Source organism: Physeter macrocephalus, chromosome 5 (assembly GCF_002837175.3).
Source record: "Physeter macrocephalus isolate SW-GA chromosome 5, ASM283717v5, whole genome shotgun sequence".
Taxonomy (NCBI): Eukaryota; Metazoa; Chordata; class Mammalia; order Artiodactyla; family Physeteridae; genus Physeter; species Physeter macrocephalus.
Genome location: NC_041218.1, coordinates 67,535,060 through 67,554,833, shown reverse-complemented (window position 1 = coordinate 67,554,833; position 19,774 = coordinate 67,535,060). Strand labels below are relative to the sequence as shown.

The 19,774-nt window shown below is 34.8% G+C and overlaps 1 protein-coding gene across 3 annotated transcripts in view; it reads right to left on the bottom strand.

The window, feature by feature from the left end:
- SCIN (scinderin) overlaps positions 1-19,774 on the bottom strand; it is an 82,464-nt gene that overhangs the window by 41,104 nt on the left and 21,586 nt on the right. For all 3 annotated transcript variants that reach the window (XM_024132013.2, XM_028490065.1, XM_028490066.1), the window contains one exon: positions 15,204-15,353. In XM_024132013.2, the coding sequence (XP_023987781.1) occupies positions 15,204-15,353 (150 nt within the window). The remainder of the gene's footprint in view (positions 1-15,203; positions 15,354-19,774) is intronic.

The following is a 19,774-nucleotide window of genomic DNA, read 5'->3' as shown; positions in this document are numbered from 1 at the left end:
TCTGGTGATCTGATGTTACAGAGGTCTGCACCTTTCCTTCTCTTTGAGTTATTTTTTAATACAGTAGAAGACTGATAGCAGCAAATGATTTCATCCACAGAGATGCACAGGAATTTTGTCTGGTGGAGATGAAACTAATTTCTGCCATGTGGAAGAGGCCAGTTTTGCAGTTACTAGCAAATTCATTTCAACGCTGATTGCCCATACCTTTGTCTGTTCTTTGGATCCTCTTTGAACTCATTATAATATCTTAGCTGTTTTATTAGTGAATGACATAAATGATATCTTTGACATGGTTATTTTATATTTGTCTGAGATTCATGATTTTACTTCTTTGAAAACTATCCTTTAACACATAGTACCCCACTTGTCTAAACCAGATATTGGAATCTATTTATATATTTATTGCCTTTTACTATGGTACATGTATTCAGCTAACACTTTTCAAGTCCATTATGTGCCACACTAAGTGCTTTAAAAATTTAATGTAACCAACGCTTACATGTTCCTATGTACCAGACACCATTCTAAGCACTTTACATTTATTAAGTCATTTCATCTTCATAACAAGCCTATGAGGTGGCACCGTTATTATCCTATTTTACGCCTGAAGAAACAGACTAAGTAACTTGACCAAGGTCACGCAGCCAGTAAGTGACAAAGTCGGGATTTGAACTCTGGCTCCAGAGTGTGTGTTCTCAACTAACAGGCTGTGCTGCCTCTTGCAGATACTTCAAAAGATCTTCACTTTACTGTTTAGGCCTTGTCTCTGGAGATAAAGCAGAAGTTTTTTCATAGCAGAGACTGTACAGGGGCCACGTTTATTTCTCCCATTCGGATCAGAACAATGCCAGCAAATTCCACAGGTGGCACACGTCCCATACACTATGGTTACACTGCTCTGCCTTCCTCCCCACGTAGCTTTCATCTTTCTCCAAATCCTCTCTGTCTACTCCCCTTTCCTCTTGGTTCTGCCTATGCTGTGGGCATTAAAGGTCAAAAGACAGAAGTTCTCTCATCATATCAGAGTGCTGTGGGAGCAGGCAGCCCTTAAAGAGAAGATACAACAGGGTGCAACAAACATGAAAGAGCTACCGAAGAATGTAAAATAACAGAGCACCAATACTTCTTTACCCATAAAACTGTCAAAGGTCAGGAGAAAACTGACCGTATCTAGTGTTGGGAAAGATTCAGTATTCTACCAGACACCCTGGTGAGAAGGAAAATTCTTAAAAGTGATGACCAGTAGGTAACAGAAACCTTAAAAGCATGCCTATCATTTAATCCAATTATTCTATTCTAGTAGTTTATTCTAAAGAAATAATTTAAATGTATGCAAAAAATTAATTTAATGAATATTCACCACAGCATTATATAATATTAAAAAATGCAAACCACCTAAATGTCCAATATGGAAAGAACTGATTAAATAAATTAGGCTACTTCCAAACAGTGGAAAACTACAGTCATTATAATATCAAAAGTTAGTTGATTATCAGGAAAATCTTCATAACATTTCAAATAAAAATGTAGATTTCAAAGCATTATCTACGGTATGAACTCTTTCTTGTAAAACCACAGAGCTGCATATGTGAAAACAAAGATTAGAAAAAATTTGCTCACTCTTTTTTCAAAGGTGGGACTTGGGGTGATATTTTTCTCTACTACAACTATATTTTGTAAAATTTCAACAAGAAACATGTATTTTTCTTTAATAAATAAAACTGTAAAAACTTTTATTGGAAAAAACGCTGACCTCTTAAATTTGTTTTGCTCCCAGTAGCATAAACTGCAGTATTTTATTACTTCAAATAGAGTTAATATCACTTCATTTTAACTTAGAGTCTACCTTAGGCTTCTGCCTCAGCCTTATTTACTCAGTTCATCAAAGGATAGTAAATATTACTGGATTCCTAACTGCTCTAAGGCATTTTGATTAGAGAAGCATTTGTTAATGTAAAGATCTAGAAGGAGCCAGCAGGGGCCCAGGGTTCTTAAGTTTTTAGCTAGGAAATTAAGTGGCTCCAAAGATCGCACGGGCTATTTTGTTACAGATGGGATGTGAATACAAAAATGGGAGCATCTATATCTTTTCCTCTCTGTTTTGTCAGTAACATAACGGAAACGCTTAACAACGTTAAGTCACTATTCCAAGTACGTTAAAGAGGTTGGAAATTTGCAGAAATACAGTTTTGTTCTCTGCCTAAATAGACCTTCTTTCCCGCTGTTTACTCTTTGCCTTCAACAGGAGATCAATTCAAAATAACTCAGAAGATATTTATATTAAATCATTAAAGCAAATACACAATCCAACTTTAGATTCACAATCCTCTAGCTTCAGAATTTCTAGGTTTTCATGACCTATGCCAAGACCGTCCTCAGCGTCTTGTATGTTTCTTCTATACGACCCACTGTGGCTTTGTTTTAAAACATAAGTTGGCCTATGTGTAAATTTGTTTTCTCAGAAAGAAGGACGAAGCAGTTAAAAACTTTGCCGTATTTTCATAATCCTTACTGAATTTTCACATTTGCAATTGTTTTCATTTTGAATCTTTTAGCCAGACCCACATATTTTGGATACAAAATTCCAACATTTGCAATCTTGCTCACACAAGATGCATTTTCCCTCCTTCTGATGTCTGACAGGAAAGTCGAGATGCTTGGACGCTCTACAGTAAGTAATTAAAGTGAACATTAAGAAAAGAGGGGATAATACGTGGCCTGGAGGAAGAACAGTACATAACTCAAAACTCCAGGTCACCTGGGATCAAAATGATCTACCCCGGTGTCAAGTCCTACAGACATTTAACATAGAGGGTCTTATGTACCTCCCAACCCAAGTTCATCTTGACAGATGAGGAAAATGAGGCTGAAAGAGGTTAGGAGTTTGCCTTAGGCCCAAATCTTATAAACACGGAAGCAAGGATGTAAACCCCAGGGCTTCCAACTCCTACTGCAGTGCTTTATATAGATAATGATACATGGCACTGTTGTTACCTTAATTATTTTACTGTAAACAGCTCTGCTTCTTTTATCACTAAAAACAGAGTAAGCTTCCAGGTTCTAAGATATAACATTTTAATTACTCAGTAGTTTTTGTGTCTTATTTCCTTTCCCTAACTGGTAAAAAAAATCAGTACATTTCAAGCATATGGAAAGAAATTGTTAAAGTGAAGTAAGCTTCATAGTTATGGTGTATTTACTTACTTCAAAGCATTTTATGCCTTTGGTAAGACTACTATTTGGTAATAGGGAAGAAACACATATAAAATGATAGGCAATTCTGAGAAGAGCAGTGAACTCCTTTAGCCAGCTCCACTTAATCTGGGTATGGTTCCAACATTTGCTCTCCTGCATTCTCTCAGTGATGTGCTTCCCCGCCTTTAAAATACCTTTATCTCTCTATTGATATGCCAAATAAAGGGTAATTTAATACATCAAATAGTGGATAAGGTATTTTAGACTGAGAGAAAGCGTGTGAAATACATATTTGGATAAAAGGACAAAGTGAACCGAGCATCTGCAAAAGAGGGTTCGCTTCATTTTCTAGCTCAGGGCTGTCCAGTAGAGTTTTCTGTGACTGTAATATTCCATATCCATGTGTCCAATACAGTAGTAACTAGCTACCTGTAGCTACTGAGCACCTGAGATGTGGCTTATGTGACCAAGTAACTAAATTTTAAATTTTATTTAATTTTAGCAAATTTAAATCAAAACCTAAAAAGCCACACGTCTCACAGATGCTGTATTTGATAGTGTAGCTCAGGAGGACTCAGAGAATTCTGTGGCCTTGGGAAACTCATCACGATGCAGGTCTGAACCTCAACATTACTGTAACATCAACATATTAGAGATTAGATTTAGAGGGTCTAACTCATAAGAAAGTTTACTCATAAATTATTATAATATGGAAAGCTAATCCACAGGTTACTATTACAGAAAGCTAACTTACGAGTTTCTTTAACATGGAAACCCAACTCACAAGTTATTAAAATATGTAAGCCAGAATGTCAACTTTTTAAACTACAGCAGCTGTTTTTTGCTGGCTGCATATTAGAACCACCTAAGAGTTATGATAAAGAACACTCAAGTTTGAATCCCATCCGCAGAGATTCTGAATGAAGCCCTGGGACTGTGTATTTGAAGAGCTCCTAGGGCCTGGTTTGGTGATATGATTTAAACCTTTAGTGGCTTCAGCTCTGTTAACCTGGCTCACTCATCTTAACCAGCAGGACAGGTCTGCCAAGTCTTTCTGATTTTCACATACCTTCACATAAAGAATTTCTCTCCTGGACAAATTAGCAGGCCTGGTAGTCTGGAGGCTGCCCCGGGTCAACTCTTAGGTAAAGATTTTAGGCCCTCTGCTCCTTCTGGAGATTATTAAACCCTTTTATTGTAAGATCTCAAAGCCATTTGGACATTTCTACCCGATCCGTGCTTGAATGGACACTTTCATCATTGGCCTTAGGGGTTCCTAATCTCTATGCTTCACAGTGAGCAACCCCACCTTTGTCTTTTTGACAATCCCTTCATTTGCTAAGATCAGACAACCTGAGCTGGATGGACCCACAACTAAGTGACTCTGTGACCTTATTCTCATATTTAAAATAGTATAAGTAATACCACTCACAATGATTATGATGATTAAGTGAAGTAAATAAACCTGATTCACATATAACATTTAATGAGATTAGGTGGAGTTTTATGGCAAGAGAGTTGTGAGTTTCCTCTTTATCTACATAATTAAGAAAATTTCCAAGCACCAAAATTTCATTGAGCAAACTCAAAATGGCTTTCATATACTCTGAGGTTCTTAAAAAATATTTGCATAACTTTTATACTCACATTAAAAGAATGTATTTTCTTTCAAAGAAAATGTCTACCCCAATTACCCTGCACCTAATGCCTCCATAGTATGGATGAAAGGGTGAGTGCTGACACTAAGAGATATGAAGGGTCAAGCCAGTCCACTGAGCCCAAAAATTGTGCTACAAAAGCTTTTACTTGTGATATGTAATAAAATAGGTATGATTGTCAAAAGTGTGTAGCAAAGTTTTGGAAGTTATAAAATAACTTCACAGCAGATGAGATTCCCATCTCTCTGCATATTTAAGATTTGCATGCTCTGGAATGAAGATCTGCCATGATCTGTGAACCACAGGTCTCCCACTCCCATTCCTACATGGGCAAGTTACATAGTCTCTCTGCGACTTATTTCCTTCATAAAGTGAGGATGTAGAGATGCTACTGGTGCCCTGCCTATCTCACCTTGGTCTACCTCATCGCTAGATAATTTCTTAAAGGCCAAACCCTTACGCTCTCTGATGGCATTATCTGGCCACCAGGCTGTACTGTATCTACATACAAGGCAGGCTAGAGGTTCTGGGGAGTTAAAACCCAAGGAGTGACCCTCAACAAATGAGAGATGGGAGTTACCAGCTAAATCCTGCAGCCACCTCAGCCTTCAGCGGGCCAGTTCTGAAGTGTTCTCCATACAGTTTCTCAGAGGGCCCCTCAGGGACTAAGTCCCAGTTGTCTGCAGCAGTAAATAACTTATTAACAAACTATTGCCTCATTTTACTCCTACTCTGTGCTTCCAGGATCATCTTCCAAATAACAATCTGCTCCCAAGTCCTTGTCTCCAAGTTGGCTTTTGGAGGCACACAGACCAAGACAGGGGATAATAACTGTAACCGCTTCACAGGGCTGTTGTAAGAATTAAATTAGCTCATCCAAGTACAGCCCACAGAAGAATGCCAGTCGTATGGTAAACACTGAATGTCTGTCCTGGTGGACCTCCTCTGCAGCAAATAAAATCCAAGACAAATTTGTTTCTTAGATTATGGAGTTTCTGTGTCAATGATAAGAAGCACTTGTATCATATAAAGAAAAATGCAGCTAGAAAGAGTAAAAAGTGAACAGACAATTCAGCTGACCAGTGAGCCATTTGCCCTTACCCTTATAAGGCATGACAAGATGAAATTATGCCATCACCTAGCAATGGAGCACCACGACAGTGAATAGCAGAGCAAATGATATTCAATTGTGGGGCATTTGCTACTTGCTTTGGAACAGCTTTTAGTCAACATATTTGTCTTGACCACATGTCCTCTATCAGATTTCATCAAAATTTATTTTTAGTTTTGGTTGGCTTTTTTAGTTACCAGCCTTCATTGAAACAGAGCGTTGATATTTAATTTCACAGTTACACATGGTATATATATATATCCTTTCCCAGTATATTTGTATGGCTTTTTTGTGTACAGATACTAAGAGGTTTTCTGTTTAATAGTATGTTAGTACCTCTTTTCTGATTAGTAAAATGTTATGGAATATCCAGAACTGAGGATTTCCTATTGAGAGTTTCCACTGAGAGGATACTGTATGGACAAGAACAAACCATGCTTTCCTGACAAATCCTTCTTACATATACATATATATATGTATATATATACATATACATATATATATGTATATATATATATATATATATATATATATATATATACATATATATATATATGTATATATATATACATACACACACACACACACACATCCAAAACAAAGTAATTGTAAAGTTGTGATGCACTGGATACCCTTGCAAACATAACAGCAATTCTAATAGCAATAACAACAGTTTTGCATTTGCAGAAGTACTGTCAATATAACCCAATTCCATCACAGTGTGATCCTTGGCTCTGGATAAACATGACTTAAAATCACAACCTAAGTGGCCTCTATCTTAGGGAGTTCTTTCCAATACGTGAACACTTTTCCTCATGATATTAAACAATAATTACAAAATAAATACTAAGGAGTTGTGAATCATTGACTCTTGAAAAGTGAACCTTCCAGTACCTGGGCTTGGCTAATTCTTAGCACAAGATGTTAATAGGAAACATATAAAATTAATATTACAGTTAACTGTTATTATATATTTTAACTATTTATTTTACAAAATGAATGTCAAGGAGTTGTGAATCACTGAATCTTAGAGATCTGACCCTTTGATATTTGAGTTTGGCTAATTCTTAGCATAGGAATAAGAAGAAATTGACCTAAAATTGCTGAAAGAAAATATAGTCTTACTGTAAGTATTTTTTTTTACTATATATATATAAAATCACTAATATAACAAACATGAAGAGAAATATAAATAATAGCGAGACTAGAAACCTGCCATTCTAGTTTAATATTTGTGTTAGTTTATCATTTCAAATATAGAAAAGATCCACCCTTCCATACAACCCATCTGTCTTGGAATTGCGTTATCCTGTTGATGGGTTCTATCACTGTTCCCTCACTTCAGCTGCAAACTAAAGGAGAAATGACCTCATTCAGAAATGCTTGCCAAGTAGTATTAGTTTGGACTGATTATATAAAAGTGACATCTTATCAGTGAGGTCACAAGTCTTCAATGTTGAACTTGGGTGTGACAAAGTGGAAGATTATTGTTGTATATGGTTAACTACACTTTTACTCTATTTCTTATCTTTGTTCAGAATATTTCAACTTCCCCCACTGGATGAATTGGTGAGGAACAAAATGGATATCTGAATTAAATACTAGACATCCAAATAAAAGATTCATTAAAATAAATGACAAAAAATGAATGGTGCCTTGAACAGTGCCTGGCACATAAAGTAAGCTATCAATAAATGGTAGATACAAATAGCTACAGCAACTATAGTGCTCTTGGAAGCATAACTTTGCAGCATGCACTACTCGTCACTATAATCTTTGGATTTGGGGTGTGTACTAAGTATCATTGCTGTAAAGCAAAATGGGGGAAATGATTTAATTACAATGCAACAGATATAAGGAAAGATTTCTATTTTCTGGTACCTCTGATACTTCCTCTCTATATGTAATATGAGGACTAATCTAGAGAGAGTGGCAAATATTTTGGACCCCTTTACCTTAAAATTCTTTGAATGGTAAACCCATAAATGGACCTTCTCTCTCCACTTGGCTCTCATAATAATGTTATTTCAGACAACAAATTCTGGTGAACATTCCTGATGTGCCAGACACCATGCGATATAAATAGGAAATTCCAAAATATGTCTCAGACATTGTTCAATTTCCCAAAAACTTACAAAAGGAGGTTGGAAAATAAAGGAGGGATAAACAAGGAAGCTAAAACTAATTGGAGAGCACACAAAGAGAAGTGCACCTCTCTCACAAAATGTTTTTTGTTGTCTCTTAGTGTTAAAGTGTTTACTGTGCCTATTGACCAAATTAGTATCCAGGGCAACTCAAATTTCCATCCTCACAAAGTACAGAGTTGTGACCAACAATGAAGTAAGAGGGCAACAGAAAATAATGAGTGATGTGTGTGCGTTACAAACCCACAAAATAACTATGTTTTACATTTAAGGAGCTCAAAACACCCATGTTTATTCCCTGACGCTAAAAAGCTGTGATTTTGATTCTTATTTATACTATTTTCCTATAAATCTTTAGACCCTTTAAAAATACTATATACTCACTGTTCCATAATGCTCACGAAGGGGGTTTTAAAAACAGCTCCCCGACTTCTATTGTTGGTACTTCTTTGGTTCATTTGATACTATTTTACAAAGATAAATGGGGATTGATTTATCTAATCAAAACTCCCCAGAAAATAAAGTTTCTCCCATTCTCTATGGTATCATTTTTAAAATGATTAAGCATGATTCAAATACACAATGTTATTTTATTTTAGTTAAAAGATTAAAATATAATGCCATGTAAATCCAGTAAACTCAAGGTTATGCTATGAAAGCAAACGTTTCCACAGAGAAGCTTCATGGAATGTTGACAATTCTAAATTTCCAAATTCTAGCTTGCTTTTTCTTCATCTTTTGCTTTACATGCTGAAACTGTATTACTATTCCAGTGCTTTGATTAAATGTTCAAAATCACTCCTGCTTTGACTTTCTGAAAATTTGAATTGTACAACCTTGGGAAGCGTTAGCACCACCGCCTTTGATGTTAAGCATTGATGTTAAGGATAAGACAAATATATTGGGTGATTTCAAAAACAAAGCTCTACATCTGTGTAGTTCCTTGGAGTGCACGGAGCACATTCACTTTTAACCCAGTGGTGAGGAGAGGCAGTGGCCACGCACAGTGGTCGAGGCCAGTGGACAGCAGTGATGTGTACTAAACAGCAAGAGGAGTGGACAAAGTGGACACTAAGTGTGCACTTAGTGGACAAAAACAGAAATAGTGTCCAATTTTGCTGAACACTAAATGGGGAGGTGACCTGACCTGGGAAGGAAGATTTTACAGATGGCAGAATCCAACTGCAGCTCCTGGGGACATGCATTTTTATTCACAGAATGACGTTTTAGACATTTGCTGTCTATTTCTTACTGTGCTAGGTACTCTCACCCAGGGTGTATGCAATCTAACTAATACGTGGGAAGGTAGATAAGCTCAAGACTCAGTTATCACTTTCCAGGAGATGAGCTGTAACTATCAATCTGTAGAAAGAAGACCAGCAGACTCTACAGATTATCCTTATCTAAACACTAACTGCTCCTACATAAATGCAGTTGGTTTTAAAACTTAATCAACATATGGCTTTGTTCATATCTTCACCAACACTATCATCTGAAACACAGGGAATTTTTTAAAGCAATACTATCCTCTAGAAAACAGGAAGACAAATGTAATTGGTTTTCTAGAACCACGAAGTTCACAGTTAATTGTATTAATTTTCTAAATATTAATGAGTTAGAGCTGTGAGGGTCCCACAGATATAAAGGCAATGTCTTGTCTTCAAGGAATTTAGAATAGCATTGTTAAGATATAAATTTCATTGGGCAAAGTACTTTGGGGAAGTATAACTAAAATTTTACTCTTTGCCTAAATAGACATCTAAAGGATAATTTTAAAAATATCTGCACAATTCAACTCTAGATTTTATTTACAAGATAACCAGATGAGCACATAATAAATATCTGATCAACTTCTCAAAAGAATGATTGAATAAATTTTCGTATTTTCAAGTAGTCAATTATGACTTATAGTAACAAGATGAACATAATTCCTATACTGGGAGATCCTCTGGCGATTAATCTATTTTATCTGCTATTGTCATATAGTCTAAAATACATAAATTTGGGAGGGATGAATTGGGAGTTTGGGATTAGCAGATGCAAACTATTATGTACAGAATGGATAAACTATAAGGTCCTACTGTACAGCACAGGGAACTATGTTCAATATCCTGTGATAAACCATAATGGAAAAGAACATGAAAAAGAATGTGTGTGTATACATATATATATGTGTATAACTGAATCACTTTGCTGTACAGCAGAAATGAACACAACATTGTAAATCAACTATACTTCAATAAAATAAATTTTAACAAAATAATAAAATAAAATACATAAGTCTTATCATGAGAAGTCTTTCAACCACTGGTGGTATCATTCTGACCGTGTTTTCTCTGGCATTTGAGGACCCTCACAACCTGTTACCACTCTAGGACTATGTTTTAGATTGGGTGCATGCTTATCTTCTCAATCAGACAAAAAAATATAGTCTGAACTTTACTGGGAACCAACCCAGTGACCAATAAACCCTTATTGGCTCCTCCTCATTAGGGAGGACGCCCACACCCTTGCTCTCCGGGCGTGCATCTCTGCCTTGCTTCTGTCTTAACTAAGCAAACTGTTCCTCTGCGTGCTCTCCCACTTGTTGTTGTGCTATGTCTCTAATAATAAAGCATATGCTTTTATAGAAAGAAAAAAACACTTATTAACTGAGACATCATATGACATTCTAATTTTTCTTTCCAATTTTCTTCTTTTACCCAAATCTAAAATAATGATTGTGCATATGACTTTCCAGGGAGCCTCAGTGTTTTTTATAGAAGCAAGAAATCTAACAGTTCAACAACATAGCAACTGCTAACAATCTCCCTGTAGTATTTTTAATGCCAGGATTCCTTTACTAGCATTTACAATGATTATAGACTTAACAAGTTTATTAAATTACATTGAAAAAAACTCTTTCCAGGTCAGAAGAATTAGTTGTTTTGTTGTTGTTTCAAACAACTTGCTCCTTCTTTAACCTCTTTTTGATATCTACCCAATGCTATCTTTTTAAAAATGAAAGTCTATAAAACATACTGATAAGTTATTCATCTTAGCCATTTTTCCTCAAGGGACTTTTAGCCTCCCTCCTAATGTTTCGAGAATAAGTAGAATCAACAAAGAAAGTTTGAGACCTTCGGGCTAGTGAGATATTTAATTTTCCTTCACATTCATTGATTATTTATTTTAAATATGAAAAGAAAAAAGACCAAGAAAAAAGCTTTACATAATTTACATGAAGCTTTTCATGGTAAATATATTTACAGTTAGGAGAAAACAAGCACAGAGCATACATGACTTTAATTATAGGCTTTAGTTAGTTCTGCTTATAGGATTACCTTCATATTTAGGCATACAAGCTTTTAAAAGTGCTGAAGATACAGATAAGAGGCTGACCACACATCCTGTTTCCCCAGACGGTTCTTGTTAATGCATGTTGTGTCCTGTCTGGTTAGTGCCCACTATTACACTCCAGAGTGTTTTGTTTGAGGGATAAATCTATGATCATCCTAGCGATAAGCCATATTAAAATTGTGTGAAAATAATATTGTGATCAAAAGATAGTTGAACTACCTCTAAATAAAGATCAATTTTTCAAAAGACTCAGAAAATTTTTTTTTCAACATTTTCAGTGTTGATCACTTGAATGTGTTACAAAGACATGTTCCAAAAATTCAGCATTGAATATGGAGTCATGACAATCACATCATTTAACTGGTTGAAAAGTCCTTGATTTCAAGCCATTAGCAACCTTCATATATACACTTTCAAAGTTTTTGGAAATAAATAATTTTTTAAAAGTCTCATTAAAAATGAGTCACTTAACAGGTCAATTTTATAAGATATTTTGAAAGATTTTTAGATTTTTGGAATCCTCTAGCAAAGTCAACAGTTGCATTAGAGTCTCAGAAAAAGAAGTGGTGTTCCATTATCTTAAACGAGGTAACCTTTTTTGTCTGTGTGCTATGGACCATTTTGGACCACTTTTGAAGCCTATGAACCTCTACTGATAAATGCATTTTTTAAACATATAAAATAAAATACTTGGTATTACAATGGAAACCAATTATATTAGAATACAACTATCAAAAAATCAAAATATATTTTAAAAAGCAAACATAAAGTAATAAATAAGCTTCTTCATTTACTCATTAAATAATATTATTGAAAAGCAGGTCTAATAACTGCCATAATTACCAAGTAGTGATGAGCATAAATGATACTTTGAGGTTATATGCAATAGCTATAGTGTGATCTGAAAAGTCACAAGTTCTGCTCATGCTACTGTGGTTTATCAACTACATTCACAACTGGAGAAAATTTTCACAAAGAAATTGGTGAAAATGAAGCTGTAATTTTTTTCCCAACCAAGTTCATGAGCTCTTTGAATTCAATTGTTATAGTACAACATTAAGAAAGCCTAGAGGTCAAATTTGTTTATCATAAGTCCATAGTTAATTCATCAAACAGCTACCTACCCCTTGTAATCAGGCCACAAAAGACCATTTCTGAAAACAGAACTTCCCACTGAATGCTTTTTAACAAACAAACAAACAAAAAAAAGGCTTTCACTCAAAATTCAGTTCAGATCAATTCGGAGTGACAGCTATCCATCATAATGCAGTATAAATTGTATGTACTGAATAGAAACAAAGTTGGTGTTTTCTAGGATATTTTAGAAACCAAAAAACAAAGAGCCCCTAAAACACAGACATAGCATTTTATATTAAACAGTATGTCCCTTATCCCTATCACTGATATTTTAAAATAAAAGTTACATTTTTACAAATTTTTTTCTTCAGGTTTGCACTTTCTCATTTTAATTTAACAGCATAATATAGTCATCGACTATTTAAGCTTTTCTTTCTCAGAACTTTGAATGATATCCAATAAGCAGAGGCATCAAAAATACATATGCACAGTTAAGGCCCTCGGCCTCAGTGGTTTCATTGCCTAGAACAGACTACAAATGACTGGTAATTAAACACAGCCATTGCCTGAGAGACAAGGTTGAATCACAGATCACTGGAATCTAAAGGGACCAGAGAGGCCACTTTGTCTAACCCTCATTTTACAAATGAGGAACCAGAGACAATGAGAGTTTAAGGGACTTTCCAAGATGACCATGGAGAAGCTAGCCTGACAGTTAATGCAACACTCCCTCTAGCTCCCTACAAGGGCAAACTGTGTCCCTGGCTCCACTTCTATCAAAGTATAGCTACTGAGACAAGAGGTTATAATCAATTAGAAATACATCTTATTTATAGATTTTTGCTCCCAAATATGAGAATTAGATGACTTAAATGGTCATCACATCTGCAGAACAGAGGTCTTTAAAAAATATTAAGAGATCAAGAATGTGCTCTAAATAGTTTCAAGGTCTAATGTATTAGTAATGTTAGTCTGACTTCTGAAAACCCAGGTTTCAATAGTCATCCCTTATTTTATTTTTTCAGATGGCTTTTTTTTTTTTTTTTTTGCGGTACGCGGGTGTCTCACTGTTGTGGCCTCTCCCGTTGCGGAGCACAGGCTCCGGACGCGCAGGCCCAGCGGCCATGGCTCACAGGCCCAGCCGCTCCGCGGCATGCGGGATCTTCCCGGACCGGGGCACAAACCCATGTCCCCTGCATCGGCAGGCAGACTCTCAACCACTGCGCCACCAGGGAAGCCCAGATGGCCTTTTTTATTCTAATTATAAAAGGAATACACATCCATTATAATTAATTTCAAAAACACAAAGATAAATGAAGAAGAAAACAACAAGAAGCCATATCCCCAGAGTCAAAGCCATATATTGGTAGTGTTGGTAATATTTCAGCATATTTCTTTCCAGATATAAATGTATATATGAATATATAGCTATATAATGTAAACTTACATATTAAGATAATATTGTACCTAAAATTTTATAGCCTGCCTTTCTCTTAGCATTGTTCCGTGATCACCTTCCCATTGAAGTAAAATTATTTCTAAAACACCATTAATGTGAAAGTCTGTGTTTGGTGGTTATTAAAGTAATAAAGTTTAAAGACATTATAATCAATAAAACGATCCCATTATATAATTTTCGATTGCTGGATTATGTAGGCTAGCATTGGATCAGGTAATTCTAATGCATTAAATTGCTCTAAATAAAAAATATTAAAAACATATGTTTACAGGATTGTCTTTAGAAAAATTTAAGTGCTCAATGGCTAAAATCATTGGGGGAAAATACATAATATCCCAGGAAATTAGAGAAAGAAAAACTCAGAGATACCTCCTGCTACTATTACATGTGGGAAGATTCAAAAAGGTACTACAACAGGAAATCCTGACGGTGCTCTGTAAACTCATGAAGGAACACAGTGCTTGGGCAAGGAAGCAGCAATTGGTACAAACATTTAGTGCCTGGCTCATGTAGGAATTCAATAAATATTTGCTGAATGAATAAATGGGAATCAATTTACCAACATGTATCCAGACACCTGAATATGATTATACCCTTTGACTGATAATCTTACTTAAGGGAATATATACCATATATACACTTGGTCACAACTAAATGTCCAGGACCTGTATGTTGATTAAGTAAATGACAGAGGTATAAAGAGCCATACAGACAATTCATACTGATTTAACAACTATACTAAAATTAAGTGTCTTGCCTATACTGCAATTCTTAGTTTAAAATGATTGAAATATTTAAAATATTGGTGTATTTAATCTCTTGGTATAAAATTTTATTTCATTCTTTTAATGAAATAATTGTTAATTTTAAAACTGAAGAAAATCACTGTGTTAAAAAAAATTTGAGAAGCCCAGATGAAAAAACTATTATGTTTCTTCCAAAATATTTTCTTATAGTCAATCTCAAAGGTCTTGCCCACCTATTTGTCCTTGAATATCACAGAAGACACAGGCGCAAGACTTCCTTTGATAGTCATCCCAATGGTGGGAGAAAACAGTCGTGATGTTCTATTTTCCTAGTACCATCACTTAGAAAACTCTGATACTTCCTCTTACCTAAACTTAGCCTAAGTATTAGAGAAGTTATTAAATCTAACACACACACTAACACACACAAAACAGAGTGGCAAGCTTTTAAAAACCAACACAACTCAATACCTTTATAAGCTCTGATGGTTCATGCCCTTCTTCCACCACAATTAGTTGAGATCTTCCTTTCCTTTCATTGTCCCGAATGCCAATGGCAACCTGGCTGGCCTTCAGACGCTCATATTTGTTGCAAGAGGATCCACACCACTGGTAAATTTCCTAAAAGAAAAAGACAGATCTTTTGACCCCAGGAATATGTGGAGGATATTCAGCCCTGGTGTAATACACACTGTGATTAATTAGGAGAAAAACAAAAAGTTCCAAAAAAATTAAATTAAATTGATCTGTTGTTGAGGTATATATAATTTTATATATTTAATTTATACTTAATTCTGTATCCTGTTGCTTTCAGTTAGCATTATAAAGTAAGCATTTTTAAACATGGAAAATATAAATATATACCTCAGCATTCTCTGTGTATATAATCTACTAGTACAATTTATAAATTTATATAAATTATTTAAATTTAGAATAATAAATCTAACATATTTCAGATAGTCAAGAATCTGTTATAGTAGGAATATGCTCTTGATGATCATAAAACATGACCTATCTCTTTTGTAAAGCAATTTAACAATTCTTATCAAGAATCATAAAAAGAGTTAAAACTCTGACCCAGTAATATCACTATCTGGAATTTATTTTAGTAAATTATTCATAAAGAAGAGAAAACAACACACGTACAAGGGTTTTCACTGATGTGATTATATTAGTGAGGCATTGGAAAGACATTAAATGTTCAACAATAGGATTACAGTTATATAAATTATGATATATAGAAAAAATACTTAAACATCAAAATCATACTTTAACAGAAATTTAGAAAAATAGAAGCAGCAGTTTGATATATTGTAAATTATATACATTAGTTGCCACTTAGATTAAAATATATATTTTAGACTTAGGTACAGTGTTCAGAAAGTATACAGTAACATATAAAATAAAAATAAAAAGTCATTTTCTCCATTAAACGTGGTTTAACAAAAGAAAGAAAGAAATGTAGTGGTACCCAGGCCTGGTAGGATGTGGGAGTAGGTATTATCACACACTATTTGGGTGGTAGATACTGACACAGGCTTTTTTTGAGGGCACTTTGGTGTCATACCAAAAAATTATGTATGCTTTTAAAATCAGGAAATTCCATTTCTAGGAATCTATTTTATAGAACTATTCAAACATGGGATGCAAAAACAAAGAAACAAAACGAACACAAATGCCCATCAATAGGGAGATGGCCATATAAATGTCATTATGTGGATACTACAGACTATTCTTCAGTGGTTAGAAATTGAGGACAATGTTTAAACACCGATGTTAAAAATACCCAGGTATATCATAAATAACATAAAGCTGCAGAATAATATAGCTCCATTAAAGTACAGAAACAAAAATATAAGCTCTGTTTCTGCCTTTGCAGAAAAAGATTTTTAAAGATACACAGTATCTTTAATACATGCGAAGGGACATGTATTTGCAGAAAGAAAGCCTTCAGTTTTTGCTGGGTCTAAATCAGTGTTTTTTCCTTTTCTTTTTTAAATGTCACTCACATTTATTAGCTGCCTATTAGGAGCTAGATGTTGGGAATAAAGAGATGAATGAGCAAAAACTAGCAAGGAGAAACTAACATGTAGACAACTAATGCTAATAATATGTTTGCAACACACTTAGTTTTCAAAACGTTTCCACACATACTTCCTGTAGTCAATCCGGAGAGGGGGTTGCTTTGTGGTTAAGTACAATATAAAGGAGACAGACTTCAGCAGGCACTTTCTATGTGACTTTATGTTTACAATTTTTAAAAGAGGAAATAAATTAATAACAGCAAATAAAAGGGCACACCAAAATTCAGAGAGACAGGCTCTTTTCTCTAATCACAAGACATTTCCAGTCCAGAGTCATTTCTCCATTCAAAAATAGTTCACTGATTACCTGAAATTGGGCAGGATCCCTCTTCCTGGGGGCACAACCTGAAAGCACACAGGCTGGCGACAGTCTCTCTGTCCCCTTAAACCGGCCCCCCACTCCCATGATCTTGCTTCACCTCTTCCACATTCCTCTTCAACAATAAAATATAAGTCTTAGGAATTCAAGCCTTTATAAGAAGTAAAAGAAAAAGAGACTGTGCTTTGCAATTCCTTTCATTTTAGAATCTAATTTAGTTATTCAACATTGTTAAGGGGTGTTTCTTGTCTGTTTTTCAGAGAATTGCGTGCCACTATTGTTTCTGCTCTAACCTCTTTTCTATACCTGCAATGAACATTGTGGTACATGACTCTTTTTGAATTATGGTTTTCTCAGGGTATATGCCCAGTAGTGGGATTGCTGGGTCAAATGTAGTTCTATTTTTAGTCTTTTAAGGAACCTCCATACTGTTCTCCATAGTGGCTGTATCAATTTACATCCCCACCAACAGTACAAGAGGGTTCCTTTTTCTGCACACCCTCTCCAGCATTTATTGTTTGTAGATTTTTTGACGATGGCCATTCTGACTGGTGTGAGGTGATACCTCATTGTAGTCTTGATTTGCATTTCTCTAATGATTAGTGAAAATCACACTAAATTTTATTAGTATCTGTAAAGCATTAAGGAAGTCTGGTAAAATGTGTTTTAAAAGAATTATAGCTAATGATAATTTTCTAAATATAATTATTATTTAACATAGAATTTTACAATATTCTTTGGATCCCAAAATATTTTCCATGATATTACTTTGGGTTGGGAGTTTTATGTGCAGTATCAATTCACAGATAAATTTAGTTGTAGAAAATATTCCTCACCATTGCTTAAAGACCAGTTTCAACCTTTAAAATAGCAAAAACATATCTAGGAAATACCCATAAAAATAATAAAACTTTTAATAGTGAAGTTTTCCTTTTAACTCAAAGATGACTAAATCACTTAAGAAAGTGTTACCAAAAAAAATTTCTTACTGAGCATGAAAATGAATGTTTTGTGTTATGCTTACTCTTTCATTACTTTCACCTTATTTTGTGCTATTTCTATAAGTGACATATTATCTTATTTACTAGACTTAATTTTCAGTGGTTAACTCAGACAAGAAATGCAATAAAATGGGGACTTTCATTTTAAATTGCTAAAAGCCAAAACTGTTTTAAAAATTAATTTAAAAACGCTTTCATTCAATGCTAATTAATTTTTATACAAATATAGTTTGTTCAATAATGGTAGCACATTAAAACATGTTTTAAATTTTAAACGGAATTTGAGCAATTCATTAAATTTGAGCAATTTTAAACAGAATTTGAGCAATTCCACCACGTGTAGATGATGTGTTTAAGACACCTTATTTTAACAGACCTGTATGGTGATGAGATGAATGTGTGTAGTACTATTAATAAACTGTGTTAGCCCAACACTTACTCTATTCAGAGGTAGTTGGTTAAGACTATTCGCCACTCCAGGCACGAGGAAACTTTGTACTGAATCGGCCCCATGCTTGAAAAACTCTCCTAAAATGCAACTTAACCTTTTTTTTAGAGGGCATGGGCTGAAAAAGAGAAACTCTGCATAGAGCTAAAAGATGTCTGAATTGATACGATAGGTTGATATGTATTATTACAACCAGAAAAAGTTTTCATTATAATTTAAATTGTTTTATTTGTAATACTTTAATGGGATTTAGATGAAAAACCTTTTGTAAATCTGATTTAGGTGTACTAGACACTGAAAACTGTAGAGCAAACATGGTTTCAGAGGCAACTATTTTACCTTCTAAGATCCTAAAGTATTTAACAACTCAATACTAAATGTTATATTTGGGGAGGGAGGGAAGGATATAAAAACTCCCTGTAAATGTGGAAATATCCATTCAATTTAGAATGAAGTCCACTTAAATTTTGGCTGAAATTTGCTGACGTACATGTTGCCCACGAACATCCTCTAGTAGAAGTTTGTGAAACTCTAATTAACTCAATGTACAAACTATTAAAGGAAAACAAAATCACTCTGGATAGTTCGAAAAGGAAAAAATAAGGGAGTAAAGAGAAACTGTTACTGGCAATTAGTTCGGACCACCAGTAACAAGAAATAAAAACAAGTGAGTGATATTCATAGAAACAACCACACTGGGGGCAGACCTAGAGGTTTCTAAAAAAATTTCCTTTAAACTACATGGTCAGAGTTAACAAGTCAAACATCAAAGTGCAGCCAAACCTCATTTGGGGACAGGAAATAAGAGCAGAAATAAAACAATGGTCAATGATGCCCTTGAAAGGAGGCAAGATTAAAGGAGACCCCCAAACAGCCATGTGATGGTGACTCATAACATGGGCAAAGAATTCAGATGGAATTGCTACTCTTTTCTCCTTTTCTAAGTTTTTTATTCTAAATACATCTAAAAGTTTATAAAACGGATGGGGGCAGACTTCTTTCTCTCCCTTGCTTCTATTGGCTTTATTTTTCCTGTGTTTAGTTTTCCCTAAGATCTAGTTAACCAAATATAGAAGTTCATTCAGATACCCCTCTAGGCTGGAGATTCTCTAAGAACTGCTTAACAGCCACTATGGAGAACAGTATGGAAGTTCCTTAAAAAACTAAAAATAGAACTACCATATGACCCA